This window comes from Cornus florida, unplaced genomic scaffold (assembly GCF_030987335.1).
Source record: "Cornus florida cultivar Cherokee Brave unplaced genomic scaffold, ASM3098733v1 CherokeeBrave_3.0.0_Hap2_Chr09, whole genome shotgun sequence".
NCBI lineage: Eukaryota > Viridiplantae > Streptophyta > Magnoliopsida > Cornales > Cornaceae > Cornus > Cornus florida.
In genome coordinates, this window is record NW_026775579.1 from 19,472,512 (window position 1) to 19,489,412 (window position 16,901).

Below are 16,901 nucleotides of genomic sequence, written 5' to 3' on the forward strand. Positions count from 1 at the left end.
GTTCAAGAGGTTCTTGTTGAGACTTACTCTTCTAAGAAGCTAGAGCCTGAATACAAATTTGATTGTGATCTATTTTTTGAGTTGGACCAGACCAAGTGGTCCTATGATGAGCTTGTTCGAAGAGGCATCAATGCCATCATGACACCAGCAGACATAGTTGTCTATCCCCGGTTGGTTGCACTATTCTACCAGCACTTCCGAATGGATGAGGATGACAAACTTCTTTTATATACCACCATTGACGATCAGGAGATCGATATTTCTCTCTCAGCCATAGCAGTTGCTTGCCGATGCCTCTACTCTTCTCTATTGGCTGTTGATTCTTAGGATCCATTGTATCCTAGTGCTCCACCTTTTCTATCTGAGCTGACCATGGTAGCTACACTATCTCCACATGCTGCCTTTAAGGGCCACACCTTTGCAGACCAGGTTGAGATTGATCCCCGGTACTGGTTCTTTGATTCTGTGTTGCACCTTAATGCCTTTCCATCAAGTAATGGTACTCAGAGGCGAGAGGGGATTTTTTAGGCTCTATACTGTTTGAGCTAGGGTTATTGGATCTCTGTCCCTGCACTTATTTGGGAGCTCATGCACAAGTTCTGGAAAAATCTACATCATAAACACAGAACTAGAGCTACAACTTGGCCTTTAACTTATGGCCACTTGATTACACAATTACTTCTTGGTCAGGGCTATCAGTTCGACCTATATAAGATTCCAGAGATTGATGTAGAAAAAGAGAGAGAGAGAGAGGAGAGCATATGATTAGGCTAGGTGGGTGACTTGCCATAAGAACAGGAAGAATAAAGATATGAAGAGAGCAGCAGTAGCAGTGGATGCAGCTGCAGCGGACGATGCTATAAAGGATACAGTTGATAGACCTCCCCCCAAATAGAGGCTTCACATTACCACTTTAGGTTCTACCTCACAGCCAGATGTACCTACTGCATCTCAGCAGGCTGGCCCTTCTCATGTCCCTCTCATAGAGCCGACAGCATAGACCGACACTCGATCCCGCCATACCAGTACTGATTTTAGCTATAGATATGAGGTAGCTTAGCTGCACACATACTTCATTTCTTTCAGAGCTGAAATGACCGGGTGGCACGAGGATGTCACGAGGTGGTATGATGATATGTGAGGAGGCATGATGACCTGATAGGGAGACACGATGATTTAGTCAGGCGATCTAATAACCTAAGGGCAGATATAGTTAAGGTGAGGTATGAGCATGGAGCTTTGCAGATTAACCTTGCAGTTTCTCTCACTTGCCACAGCAAGGAAATGTCCACCATGCTATAGCACATTGCTGATATGATGACTCCAAACCCTATTCCCTGATTCCACCATTCTCTCTCCTACTCATTATCTATCATTGATACTTGCATTGTTATTGTTGAGATATTTTTGCACTATCTTGACACTTGCACTGGTTTTAGATATTTTGGATATTAGTTCTTGTACTGCACTAGTTACACATTGATTTTTGGGTACTTGATTTTGGATTTATTGGTTATACAAGGATATTTGCGATTTTGATATCAGTTTTGGATATTCTAAGCTCTACATTGCTAGATGCCATGATTTTTGCCCAGTTCTCAGTTTCACCTCTCATTTATATCATTGATGCATATGCTTTGACTATTGTTAGTGTGACCATTTTCACAAAGGTTTTTAGAATCTAAGTTTGGGGGTGCGCCTTCCAATGCTAAGCTTCCATTGTTGGATCCCTTTTGCTTCACCCATTTGGTATACTCTTTCCATTATCTGTTGTTTCTTTGTATATTGAGGACAATGCACTGATTAAGTTTGAGGGTGTGTTAGCATATTTTACATGTCGCACTTAATTTCTATGTATGTGGTATGATTTGAGAGTCATGGGCTATGATTTTGATCTTTTGAGGACCATGGTACTTAGAATTTAAAAATTGCTTGACTTGAGAGTCCAATTCTCCTTGTATGCTTTGTGGATGCCATTTAGGAGTAAATTTTTTGAAAGATTGATATCTTACCTCCATTTGTGGTCCACATTATCTTGATTTTGTGATTATTTTGAGATTCACTCTAGGATTCTACACTAGCATAAGCGCACACTAGTATTCATTTGTGGGGTACAAGGTTTGTTGATTATTAATTTGGTTATATCCTAATTGAGCTAGTAGTGCATTGAAAGCTTTCATTCTTGACAAGGTGGATAACAAAACCTTTTCATTGAGTAGCTGGGATTCTAACCTCATCAAGCACTGAATTTCTCGCGCTGAAAGGTGGAGGGCCCAAATTCTAGGTAAAAAAAAATATATATAAAAAATAAATAAATAAATAAATCGAGTGAAAAGAATAAGCGCACCTAGTTGAATAAGACTTTAATAAAAGGTTTATTCTTTGTCTTGATTATCAGTACTAGATTTGTGCGCTAGTTTGAGGCCAGATTTGGTTATTTCTTTAGTTGGCTTATATAACAATATATTTGATGCTGGTTCACTTAAAAAGGATTCTAGAGTTGTTTTGATTTGCATGATCATTGTCTTGATGTGTGGAGGACCATATTTGCCTACTTGGTATTAAGATTATGCGAGATTGTTTGGAAAAAGGTTAAAAAATTGCATACTTGAGATAGTTTTCTCCCAATGTTTGTTTTACATATTGGTGCCTCTTGTGAGAAAGAGCTTAATGTTTGTGGGTATCATTTCTTAAAACCCTCACGAGACTTCACTTGTCCACTTGGGGTACCCTAGGGGTTTAAAAGGCTTGTTGCATATGCTAAATGCAATCGTGTTCCCTACGAAAGTGGCGTTTTCATTTCATTACTTTCTAGTTCATAGTTGTTTAGTTGTTTATTTCTTTCTTTCTTTCTAGTTTATTGCTAGGCACTAGTAATATCTAAGTTTAGGGGTGTAATAAGTGCTCAAATGTGATGCATTTTAGCACCTAAGCTAGGGAATTTTAGTCCATTCATCTATCTTACTTTCATGTCTTAGTCCTTATTTGTATTTTTGCCTATTTCAAGTCAATAAAGTTCAAACAGGCTAACAAGAGCCATTTAACTTGATTTTGGAGCTAAGGAGCAAAGTTGGAAAGAAGCCAAGAAAATTGCACTAGAGGAACTAGGGATGGCAACGGGGCGGGTTTGGAGCGGATTTCCCTAAATCCCGCCCCACCCCTTTTAATTTTTGTCAAGTCCATACCCGCCCCGAGACCCATAACGGGTTGGATTTTCGTGTCCAACCCCGCCCTGTTGGGAAATACTATGCCCCCGTGTTCGCCCCGCTAACAAATTTTTTTCTCCCACTTTTTGGAACTTAAGCTCCTGCAATTTAAATGTGGAAAGCCTGAATATGGCACAACATAAATGAAATTATGTATCCCAATAAAAATAAATAAATAACATGCACATAACATAATTAAGAGAATATAATAAGCAAAAATAAAAGTTTAATACAACCAAATCACAAGAAGTTATAAGCTCCAACTTCTACCATAACCAAAACAAAAACAAATTTAATACCAAGTTTACATCCCAAATTAGGATTGTAAGAGACGGGTAACTGGGTAAGCCGCTAAAATAAGTTATTAATATTATATATACATATATATATATATATATATATATATAAAAAATATAGTTATATGCTTAGCAGGGCGGGGCGGGCCTATAGGATATGTATACTGAACCCTCACCCGCCCCGTGACCCGCAACGGGTACAAAATTTGTATCCATACCAGCCCCAACGGTATAAAAAATGTTCCCATATCCGTTATTAACAGGGCAGGACGGGGCGGTAAAAATTGACATCCCAAAGAGGAACTTTGATCAATTGAAGGGAATCCCGATCGATCAAAGTCGGCTACAATCTGTCGAAATGAGGTGGCGCCAACTCAGCAAAGTGGATAAATCCTGGAAGATATTTTTGATGCCACGTCACCTTCGATCGATCGAAGATCTTCAATTGTTCGAATTGCCTACTGGCAGTGTGCTGTCTAATTCCTTAGCGCGCCGAACTCTACCTAACTTGAGTAGCTGTGAATTTCCTCCAATCATAGGCTATATTTCTGACTTAGTGCCTGCTCAATGAGGCTTGTAATGAATTAATTAAACAATTATCTTGTATCACTCATAGGAGTAGATATTTTTCCTCTCTCGAAATAGGGTTTTAGGAAGAAAAGTAAGGATGAAGATGATGATGCCAACCTCCAAGCTAGCCCTTGAGGGTTCCATGACTACTACAATGAGTAGCTAAATCCTTCACTTGGGGCTAGAGATAGCCCTTAGGCTTGCTTCCTAAACCTAGCTTTTGTATATTTTTGGGGATTTTAGTTGTAATAAATGTTTTGACCTTGAACAAATATAGATCTTATGATTTTTACTTGATTTGTATGGATTAGTGTTTTCAATTGATCATTTATCATTATCCATATGCCTATGTATGCTAGAATGAATGTTCATGTGTTTTACTTTAGATTTAATGAAATTAATGCATGTCTATGTGTACTGATGTTGTTAATCTAGTGATAGTCAAAGCATAGTGCTTAATTAAATACTCTTGTGGTTCATTTGATAGTTCACACTTGTTTCTTGATGAATTGTACCACACCTTTAGTTTGCTTAGTTTAATTTTCATGTCACTGGCCCAGTTGTAGTGTAATTACTTTAATTTCTTGGATTGGTGGACAATCCATTCTTGTTGCTTGATGTTCCATACTCATGAGTGCAAATAGTACATTTCTCTAGATTATTGTGTGTACACTAATTGTGGTTTAATTGAATGGTTATTGGTCTCATTTGATAAGTTGTGTTATTCACTAGATTGACTAGACAATCTATACTTATTTGCCATCCATTATGCTTTGTTTTCAATTAGTGACACACATACACATTTTACGACTTAAATTTCCCCATTAATTTACAATTGCTAGTGTTTGGTGAAGTGAAGCTTAGTGGTGAACTCTAAGCCCCAAGACATCTCTCTCATATATTTTTCCCTAATTTCTAAATGATACTTGCTTGCATTATTTCAATTGAACCAATAGCTTAATCAAATCAAACCATCTTTTAATCATTCGACCTCCTAATCCAACAATTAATTCCAAAACACACTTCCTTTCCCTTGGGACAATCCTTAATCTCTTTCTATATTTTAGTTAGTAGTGGTAATGGCATTCTATAAATTCAAACTTGGCCACACTACACACTTTTGTTCAATTTGGGTGTCGACGACAGAACACAACCAGGTATACCTTTCTCTGACACCACGTGGCTAATAAATTTCACTCCCCTCTGCCAAAAATAACATTTCTCAAATTTTGTATACAACCGATGCTCTTGAAATGCTTGAAATACTATGCGAAGGTGTCTGGCATACTCCTCCTCTAAATTAGAATAAATCAGAATATCATCAATGAAGACAACGAAAATTAATCTAAGTAAGCCCTGAATACCCTAATAATTAGATCTATAAATACAACTAGAGCATTTGTCAACCCAACAGCCATAACACAGAACTCATAAGAACTATATCAAGTAAGAAATGCTATATTTGGAACATCTTGCTCCCTAACTTGAAGTTGATGATAACTAGACCTCAAGTATATCTTTGAGAAGTAAGTGGCCCCCCTTAATTGATCAAATAGGTCATCAATCCTTGGCAACAGATACTTGTTGCGAATTATGACCTTGTTTAGTTCCCTGTAGTTTATGTACAGGGGAAAAGACCCATCTTTCTTCTTAAGGAATAATATCAATGCTTCCCACGGTGAAGTACTCCTACGAAAAAACCCTTCACTGAGAAGTTGTTGAATATGATGTTTCAGTTCTCGCATCTCCATTGGTGTTATTCTAATGTGATGCCTTAGCAATAGGCGTGGTGCCTGGAGCTAAGTCTATTAAAAAGTTTATCTCTCGACTCGGTGGCAGCCCTTGAATTTCCTGAAAAACATCTTGGAAATCTTACACCACTGGAATATTATCTAGAGATACAGTGGTTCCTTCTATGGACTCCTCATCTATATAAAACAAATCATGCTAGATCTTCCATTAGATCATGGTATGGGGATAAGATATATCTCTAGCCCTGGTATAGTAAACACAATGGATTTATCATGGCAGTTAACCTAAGCATCGTATTGAGATAACCAGTCCATCCCAATATTTAGATTGGCTAGAAATCTAATTCTACCAATATCTATGGTGACATGTCCATAACTCTCTTGTAGAATTATTCTAACTCCCAACGTTGTAGAAATGCTAAGAGGTAGGTCATATAGCTGAGTCATAATATATCCTAGATAAAGTAACAAAAGATTAAGACACAAAAGAATGTGATACACCCTTATCAAATAAAATATGACCAAGTCTACCATATATAGTAAGCATACCCTCAATGGCTTGAGGAGCTTGTACATCACAAGGCATGACATTATACACCCTACCATAATGTAACTGTTATGGGGTTTACCTCGGAGGCAGTGGAGGTGCTGGTAAAGCTGGAAAATTCTGAGCATGTACACGTGGAATTTGTAGTGTAGGCAAAGGTAATGGTTGTCTATGTCCCTGTAGTCCATGCTGACTATAGTGCCCCTGATTAGCTTTAAGACACCTCTTGGCTGGGTGCCCACACTCTCCACACTCAAAACATCGTCCCCTAAAGGGACCTGACTGCCTCCTCTGCTGATTTCCTTATGTCAGACCTTGTCCATTCTGAGGTGTTACATTCTGCTGCCTATGAGTAGGAACTCCCTCTCTCTGAACATCTATGTTTCCCTTGTACTTCTTCTAAGGTTGGTGTCCTTGGAATCTGCCCTTATATTTGTTATTGTGTCGTGTTATCATCAATTTATAAAATAACCACTCGCAATAGAGTGAATCCTTGTAGGATAGCACTATAGAGAGGGTGTCGAACCCACAGGGAGATAAGTGTTTATGTTCTACTTTTAATTAAGTCCTATTGGTTTACTAGTAACTAATTGAATTGTTTGATTGGTTGTCACGGTTGTAAATTGAAATTAAACTTAAAATCAAACTAAAGTGATCAGAGAGAGAAAGGTCTTAGGGCTTTGACTTCACCACAATCATCATACTATGGTTAACTGTTCCAACTCTGGGGGTTTAACAAATTATATATTAAATGAATTGAACTCAATAGCATTCGTCTAATTCGGGTTTTAAAGAAAGATGTTTTATAAAATTCAATTAACTATAACCTATCTGCGGTTAGCCTGGACTATCCACCTACCAATTTTACTACTTTAACTATTTTAACTACTTTGTAAATAATCCATCTTTCCTAAGCATAGACTATGAAAAAATTCTTTTATAAAAAACATTGGAACACCATTATATGACCTCTATTCTTATGTTTGGCAGGGCTTTGCCAGATACCGTCCAACAAGAATAGATTGAGAATAGAAAACAAACAGTTATATCTAAGATAAGGTAATAAAAATTTGAAATCTATTTAAAGCATTAAATCCAATTAAATTGTCTCAATTGCTCATATTCATATAATAAAAAATATAATATATATTAAAACATCCCAGAGTTAAGAACAATCAAACTATAGTACTAGGTTGGGTTACATCAGTGCCCTAAGAAAGGAATTAGCTACTCATGATGATGTCAACTATCATCTGTGTTGTAGTCATCTCCATCGTCACGGATGGCACTTCTCTTATCAGGATTTTCACTTCTAAGGTTATGGAAACCCTAAAAGCCACCACAGTATCAACCTTCTAAATAATACAAGAAAAAGGGACCTCTTTTATCAAGGCCTGTGCCTTCTTTTATAAAAGAAAATAAAGGCTTGGTGGGCTTTTAGGTCTTCTGGCCCATCTGGAATGAGATACAATTTGTAAAGAGAATAATCCCATAACTTAAATTTGATGTGTCATGGAAGGCTCGAGCTTTAAAAAGTAGAGCTCAAGCTTTGAGGTTTAGGCTCGAGCTTTGGGAACAAGGCTCGAGCTTCACTGAGTTGTTGCTTAAGTTTCAAGAAGTGGTGCTCAATCTTCACTTTGACAGTTAGCCAAATTTCTTCAACTATATTCCGAAGTGTCTTTTCCTTCAACACTTAAAATATTTTTGGGCTTCATCTCTTTTAACATTGCTTGATCAAAGCTTCATGGGCTCGAGCACTAGGTACCAGGCTTGAGCTTTAGGTACTCAAGGCTCGAGCTTTGGGTAATGGTGCTCGATCCTTGAGGTATGGCATGAGGCCTTGGGAGCTTGGTTCTTCCATGGAAATTAACTCTTCAAATTCTGATGCCTTGTGCTCGAGCTTTAGGGCTAAGGCTCGAGCACCCTGTGGTTAGGCTCGAGCACCCTTAGATAAGGCTCAAGCTCTGGAGGTACAAGGCTCGAGCTTCAATGCCTTGTTGATTTTTCTTCTTTTACTTGTAGGGCTCGAGCCTCAAAACTTGGGCTCGAGCTTTGGATCTTAAATTCTTCCAAACTTCACCATTTAAGCTCTCAACTTACTCTGAATAACTGGCAATGACTTTGTAAGCTTCAACATCAATCTTTTCATCATAAAGTCCCAGTTTTAACCGTTTCTCTGGTAAAGTACCAATAAACAAACATTAAACATAAATCAGTCTAACAATTGATAAGTATCACTTTAGGCCTTAACATACGTCAACTTAGGCGCTTGAATATGCAATATTCAGCGCTCATCACACCCCCAAACTTACATATTTCTAGTCCCTTAGCAATACAGAACTAAAAAACCACTTTGGTGGGAATCAGGTTGCATTTAGCTTATGCAACAAGCCTTTAAACCCATAGGTTGCCCCTAGTGGACGAGTTATAGTCTCGTGAGGGTTTCCAGTGATGGTACCCATAAAATCTCAAAGCAGTGCCTTAATTGCACAATTAGCTTATGCAAGCCTGTTTTCAAATCATATTATCCCTATAGTTCATTAATCAGTCAAATATAGCAAGTATAGCCAATCATGTAATCAGAAAAACTGTCGACTTCCAATTTTAATTTACCAGCCGTGGTACCCACATGTCATTTTAATCATTCATTCAACAATCTTAATTTCCAAGACACTTTTTGAAAGTGATCTTATAATTAAATGTGTGGCTTACTATCCGTGCTTGCATTCGTTCCTTGCTATTCCTCAATTCATAGGCAAACCTTTCAAATTCTAACTCCCAAGGCATTTATTATTTTTTTTTCTAAGGTATGCATTTTTCAAAAAGGATACTGTGCAATATTCAGGTCTATTAAGCTTTTTAGATCACCCATGTAACGAACTTTAAGCCAATGACTCCTAGACCAGATGGTCTTAGGGCATTACGTGTCAGAACACACCCCGAAAGACTTAATTGCTCAAGCAATCTAGGTACAGACCTGAACTTGATCATTTTTTTTTCTTCTTTTCTTCACTTTTTTTTATTTTTTATTTTTTATTTTCTTTCATTCACATTGGCAAAGAATTTTTTCTTTTATTGCATTGCATACATTTCAATCTATTTTTTTCTTCTCTGTTTTTTTATGCCTTGGTTATCAAAATTATCAAATCCACCTGCTCATCTCAATTTAACTCAAAACAAAACAAGACTTCTAGTGTTTACCCCACAGAATGCATGCAAGAGTGAATATGTGCAAAGTGTAGCATCTCAGAGATTAATTTAATTAAATAAGGATCATCCTAACAAAGTGGGCCATAGGCTACCAACTGATTTCAAAATTTCAAGAATACCTTTTCACAATTTTTAGCATACAAACCATTTCTAACCAACATCAGACTACAAACTGAATATATGACAATCAACAGACTCAAACTCATACTTATAACATCAACTATCATATCATGTCCTTGTGTTAGCAAAATTTTAAATTTCACCCAATTGTACCTTACCCTAAACTTATTTTGCACATTGTCCTCAATGTGTGAGAATAAAAGGGATTTAGAAAGATATTACCATACAAGCAGACCAGTGAAGGGTAAAAATGGAGAAATCACCCCCAAACTTAATCTACAGTATCTGACAAAATCAACAAACTCCAACACACATCAGAGTATCAAGCATATGGAGTAATAATAGAGGAATATCACATGTAGAACAAACATTAACACAAGGATAGTATAGGCAAAAAGTATCAATATAAATGATAAAGATTAGGACAATGCTTTCCAAATAATAGACTTAGGCCAGATACACAGCATAAAGAAATTAATACATCCAAAAAACTGCCCTAGTCGACAAAAATGCCTATCTAACAAAAAGAAATATAAAAAAGCCCTAGACAGCTAATCTATCTGTGGTGGAGGAGTATCAGTAGATGTAGAAGGCGCGGATGGAGTACGGCGCAATAACTCCTCTAAAATACTCTACTACGCAGTCAGCATCTGCCATAGGATTGCCTGTCCATCCTACAACTCTGTCACCTATGCCTGTAATACTCTAATCTCAGCCTGAGAAGAACTCTCAAGCTAGGCTGCAAGAACGGGCCTCCTCCTCGGTGGGGCCTGGCTATCAGAGAGATCCATCTCATCCTTTATAGCCTCATCATCATCTGCCCTCCTAGCAGTAACCGCAATGTATCCCTTATCAGCAAACTCTACTGTATTGTGGCGATGTGCCGGTATATGTGTCCACACCTTATTCCAAACTTTGGAGATTCATCACACGATTCCTCTTTCAGACCTACCACAAAACCCTACAGCTCTAACAGTCTAGTAATCATATATGGAAAAAGGTAGCATATGTGTAGGAACAGTCTTGTGTGGTCCAATTTCTGACCAAAACTCCAATAGTTGCAGAAAATCATCCTAGGAAACGAATACCAATGCTCAAACTGAATAGCATATAATGCCTGGTGAAAATTAGCATTCCTAATATTCTTATATCCAAGAGGATGGACATTAGCAGAGATGATAGAATCTAGAATCCATAACCTCTTTGGAATCTTGGCCTTGGTAGTAGTACTTCGCTTTCTCCTAGCAAATCGACCATCACACAGCTTTTGAATTAAATTTTCTGCAATCGGTACCCTAGGGAAATGTGTGAAAGTGGGATAACTATGCCTCTCATCTACCACCTCAGGAAGTGTATGATAACATTCTAAAGCTGCAGCAATGGTATAAGGATTGATAATTAACTCATACCCATCAATCATAGTCCTAAGCTCCCAAGGGTCATTCTCACTATAAATAAAATTGAGATAAAACAAATGAACAAGATGAGGATATGCGATGTTAGTAATAGGGGCCATAAGATGTAAAAGGTGCCTGTAACTGAAAGACTTCATAGCCCATCTAGTGCGAGGATCAGTGATGAACGTATGATAATCAAAGGTCGTCTCATAAGAAATTGGAATTGTCTTCCAAGCACTTGGCAAAACATCTCTAATCACCCTAGCGCGCTTAGAAGGAGTAGGACGAACCATCTCTATTTTCAATTAATAGTATCCTTTAAGAAAATCCCCAAAATCACCCAAAATTCTCCAATTCCTATAATCTGGAAACTGAGGCTCGAGCTTGACCTTCTTGGCTCGAGCTTTAATCAATGCTCAAGCTTAAAGTTGCAGAGCTAGAGCTCTACCTGGACTTTACCAAAACAGATCTCAGAAATCAATGCACAAATCAATCAAGAATTGATTTAAATAACTAGTATATGTTGATGATGTATAAAAGTCCAAAGAATCATTTATCCAAAGAGTAAGTGATGTTTTCCTGATCTAGATCTAGGAATTTAATTATCTAAGGAAGAGATAATCGAAAAAGGTTGAAGAAGAAGAACTTTACCTGAATATTGCCGGCAAATCTAAGAGAAGAATGTCATGCATTATGGGGTATGAATATAGAGAGAAAACTTGGAGAGAGACTTTATAGAGAAGAGATGTCCGATATGTAATTGGAGACGGAGTACTCAGGTTCTGGTTTTAAAAACTTTTAGAACCTAAGGCTCGAGCTTAACGGATAAGAGCTCGAGCCTGCCACCACAAACCCTATCATTAACAATGATAAAGGGCTTGAGCTTAGCATATACAGGCTCGAGCCTTTAGTAACTGATGCTCGAGCTTCAAATTGAAGGCTCGAGTATTGAAATTTTTTTTAAAATTTTTGTATTTATTTTTATTTTTATTAACTTTTTCTTATTTATTCTAAACCTAAACTAAACTAAACATAAAAATTAACTAAAACCTAGAAAAATAATTAAATTACACACAAAAGCAAAAACTAGAGATAAAAATAAAACTATGGTACAACATATAAATGCTACTTTTAATGTTGATAGCTCGATAACATGCTAAGTTTATCGTCGATAGCTCGACGAAAACTAACCTCTCTAGTCCAAGTAAATATGATCATGAAGTTCTACTGTCTCCATTATGCCTCTCTGCACACTACCCTCTATGTAGGGCTTAAGTCTGTGTCCATTGACTTTGGACAGTTGTCCAGTCTTGCAATCTTGTATTTTAATCGCACCATAAGATGTAACAGAAACAACTATGTATGGACCTTCCCAACATGACTTCAGCTTGCTAGGAAAAAGTTTCAATCATGTATTAAATAACCAAACCTTCTTTGTAACGACCCAGGTTTTTCAACCCGGTGCGTCAGTGATGACCCATAAGTTTATCCAGTAACGGATCCGAATGAGGAAGCAAAAGATAAACCAAGGTCTCTAGAGTTAGAATTCAACCCTAAGGCACTGGTGTGACCTTCCATGAAGTCACGGAAGTTAAAGAGAGCAAAAAAAAAAAAGGAATAGGAATCAAAACGGGCAAAATTCGTCAATCAAGGGCAAAATGGTTAATTTACAATTGAGAAGGGAAATTTGACTCTAAACAAGTCAAATAAGGTTAATACAACCTAATCTAATCATTTCACAACATTCCAAGAGGTTCCAAGAACTTTGGACAAAAATCCCATAAAATGCCCCTTCCCGGTTTAAGCGAAAACTGGCATTGTCCATGGCCTCGAATTGTATCAAAGAATTGTTTACAACGGTCTAAGAGCTTAGAGATGAATCGGCTCAGCACAACTATTCGACTTGTGAGTGCCTGCACCCCCTTAGTCGTCTTTGGTTCTGCATTTCTGATCAGAGCTTCTGCCTGCGCTAGGCTGACCTCAATTCCTCTATGATTGACTACATGTCCCAAAAATTGACCAGAACTCACGCCAAATGAATATTTGGCCGGATTAAGCTTCATCCCGTATTGCCTCAACATATTGAACACATCTTGTAGGTGCACTAAATGATCATTTTTCTTCTTACTCTTGATCACCATATCATCAATGTAGGCCTCAACAGTTCTCCCCATTTGGCTTTTGAAAATCTTGTTGATCAGCCTCTGATAAGTAGCTCCAGCGTTTTTTAATCCGAACGACATGACTTTGTAGCAGTAAGTCCCTCGTTCAGTAACAAAAGAAGTTTTCTCTTCATCGATTGGGTTCATGGGGATTTGATTATAACCGAAATAAGCATCCAGGAAGGTTAATCGCTCATATCTTGTGGTGGCGTCGACCATTTGATCAATCCTTGGCAATGGGAAGCTATCCTTTGGGCAAGCTTTGTTCAGATTAGTGAAGTCAATACACACTCTCCATTTCCCATTCTTTTTCTGCACCACATTGACATTGGAGAGCCAGGCCGGGTACTGAACTTCTCTAATGAATCCTGCCTCGAGCAACCGATCAATCTCCTCAACTATGATCCGATTTCGTTCTGGAGCAAATCTTCTCTGCTTTTACTTCATAGGTTTTGCATTCGGATCTACATTGAGGGAATGGAAGGACACAGAAAGACTAATCCCTGGCATATCTGAATGGCTCCATGCGAATACATCTGCATTCCGAGTCAAGAAGTTAATCAACCCTAGTTTTTCCTCTTCAAAAAGTCTAGATCCCACCTTCATTGTTCGGTCCGGTTTCTTATGGTCGATCTTCACATCAAGAAGAGGTTCTGTAGTCAGAACTGGTGGCTCATCCTCCCCATCTTTGTTGGGTAGAGGCTCCTGTAATTGCTATCTTGGACTGGCAGAACAGATGGGATTTTTCCCTTTTCCAGCAGATTTCAAAGTCATTGAATAACATTCTTTAGCTGCAACCTGGTCCCTATGAATGTCAATCACCTTGGTCCCATCTGGACCCAAGCATCGCATCACTTGATGTAGGGTTGATGGGACACCCTGAACTCTGTGAATCCACCCTCTTCCCATCAAGAGGTTGTAGGATGGATGAATTTCCACGACCACAAAACTCTCAATCAGAACTCTCTCAGCAGCTTGGACTGTCAATTCCACCATGCCACTGGGCTCCACCCGCTTCCCATCAAATCCGAGCAATGGATTTCCTGTGGGTTTAAGTTTCTCGGGTTTGATCTTAAGTCGGTCGAACGTCACTCTGGGCATGACATTTGCACTACTTCCTGGATTAATCAGAACTCTTTGAACCAAGCATTCTGCAACTGTTAGACTGACGACTAGTGGATCTTCATAAGCAATTTGAATGCGTAGTAGGTCTATTCTGTTAAACTTTATCAGCATGGATGTGTTCTACTGGTGTAAAGCATACACATTGCCAATCCTTCTCTTCAACTAGGCTTGGCGTAACCGCGTTCTGAGCAACTCCTCTAACTCCGTCGTTTGTTTAGGTTGGCTATGAATTGTATTTATAATCTGAACGGGCAGAGTGTTGTGATGGTTCGGCCTCTGGTTTCGCTTGATCTGTTTAGTCGGTCGGTTCTGCTCTTATGCCAGACCTTGAACATAGCCTGCAAATTCCCCCTTTGCGATTAACATCTCCACTTGCCTCCTTAGGTTCCTGCATTCGTTAGTCTGATGCCTAAAATCACTATGGAAAGCACAATGTTTAGTTTGATCCCTCTGTTCGAAAGGTTGTCTGATTAGCAAAGGAGGGCGAAACTTATCTTTATTTTCTTGGTACAGCCTTGCCAACGTGACTCTGAGTAGAGTAACCGATTCCTCTTCCCTGGGCCTTTTCTCTGCCTTCCATGAGGTATAACGTTGCGGCAGAGCTTGTTTTTACCGGATCTTGGCTTTGGACTTCTCTTCTGTCGAAATAATTGACATCTTCCTTGAATTAGTTGCCTCTTCTTCCTCAAGATGAACAAAACCATCAGCTCTCTCGTTCAGCTCGTCCATGGTCTTCAGCGTATTGACCACTAAACTTGTGTGGAATGGTGTCCCCCGGTTCATTGCGAGTTTAAATGCTTAGACCGCTGTGGATGGATGACATTCCATTACCATACTTTTAACCAGGTTGAACCAGGTGAGGAAAGCTTGGAGTCATTCATCTTCGTGCTGCCTCATTATGAAAAGGCTTGATACATCCTTTGCCGGACGTTTATTCCCATAGTACTGGCTTATGAACTTATCACACAAGTCCTGGAAACTAGCGATTGAGCCCTAAGCCAGATTCTTGAACCAATGAGGGCTGGTCCAGCAAAGCTTGTAGGGAAGCATTTGCATATCTAAGGATCATTGTTAGTATTCAGAGCCATTTTCAACTGAATATGGTAGATGTAGTCAACCGAGTCTGTTGTTCCATCAAACAGAATGAAGATCGGCATGGAAAACTTCTTCAAATTCGGCGCGTTCAAAATTTCATCAGTGAATGGAGATGCAACCGTCCTTGCTGATAAGTACAATGCTTCATTCTCCCCGAAAACCGTGATAGAACTCCCCGATCGGCAGATCTCCTTTCTGAACTGTGGTAGTCAAATGTTGCCATTGAAGGTCGATAAGATGGATCAAATGATCTGTCCTCTGCAAACTCACTTCGCTATGGTGATACAACCCTATGATCACGCACTGGCGCTTCCTCTCTCATAATCCATTCGCGATGTGGCTCCAAATGAATAGATCCTTCTCGATCCTCTACTTGAAGGACATTTGGAGGCAGATCATCTATTATAACTTCATCATGATATGGATCAATATGATTAACACCTTCTGGATCACCTTGAAGAACAACATGGGACGGTAAGACTCCCTCTTCTTCAGAAGGGGGCCTCAGAATTGTAAGAGCCTCACGACGCTCCATTCCAGCACGTAACTCTGCATTTTCTTTCCTCAAGGCGTCGATCATGTTCATCAGCTCATCGATCTTCGTCTGCTGGCCATTTTCCAAAGGATTTAAGCCTCTTCTCTCCGATCATCATTCCAGATCGGAGCAAAGTCATCAACCGCAGATTGCTTGATCAGATCGGAGCTTCGCTAAAGCACACGCACCAGATCTGGACTCACACTTGCTGAATTCTGTTCGCTACTGGCCGGATTTAGTAATCTCAATAAATCACAACTGTGCAACTCGCCGGATAAAGCACAGATCAGATCTGCATGGATCGGACGCCAACCTCTCGAAATCAACTGGAACCAAGACTCATTAAGATAGATCGTATTTTCATAAATTTTGATTTAGCTTTCAGAGATTAATCGTCTTCTTCATAGAGTGCTTTGAATCGAATCAATCTGGATCAACATAATCAATCCTCCCTGTTCTTCCCACAAATGGCGCCAATTAAAAGTACAAAGAATTTTTCCCTAATTGTAGAGAGAGAAACTTTACAATCCCAATGATTTTCAACTACTTTTCCCTCTCAATCCCCTTTATTTATAGACAGTTATAACCACCACTGAGCTGGACCTATCTTGTTCTCTTTTAGCTGGACTCGACTTCTTTTATCATAACATGGGCTTCCGCAATGACTTCTTAGATCTAGGCCCATTCAGCATGGACTTGCTCCATCCTGGCTATCCATACCTGACCCGTTCTTAGCAATACGAACCATACCAAGCCCGGATCATTTTTGATGTCTTTAGTTCCCAATCCATCACCGATTCAATCTTAGACTGATCCACTACAACACCGCCCCTTGACACAACATGTCCAAGGAACTTCACTTCCGATAGCCAAAATTCGCATTTCTT

The 16,901-nt window shown here is 38.9% G+C and overlaps 1 protein-coding gene across 1 annotated transcript; it reads right to left on the reverse strand.

The window, feature by feature from the left end:
• Positions 1 to 13,973: 13,973 nt before the first annotated feature.
• Positions 13,974 to 15,167, reverse strand: LOC132272400 (uncharacterized). Its single transcript, XM_059773558.1, has 2 exons — positions 14,998 to 15,167; positions 13,974 to 14,475 (listed from the first exon to the last, which is right to left on the reverse strand). Exons 1-2 carry the CDS (start codon positions 15,165 to 15,167, stop codon positions 13,974 to 13,976), a joined length of 672 nt encoding a protein of 223 aa, XP_059629541.1.
• Between the last annotated feature and the right edge of the window lie 1,734 nt (positions 15,168 to 16,901).

Bases quoted from the DNA above. Each gene is read 5' to 3' on its own strand.
- LOC132272400 (XM_059773558.1), bottom strand. From the start codon at position 15,167: ATGAACCGGGGGACACCATTCCACACAAGTTTAGTGGTCAATACGCTG. The intron at 14,476-14,997 runs GTAAAAACAAGC...AAAGTTTAACAG, and splicing joins AAGTCCAAAGCCAAGATCCG to AATAGACCTACTACGCATTC.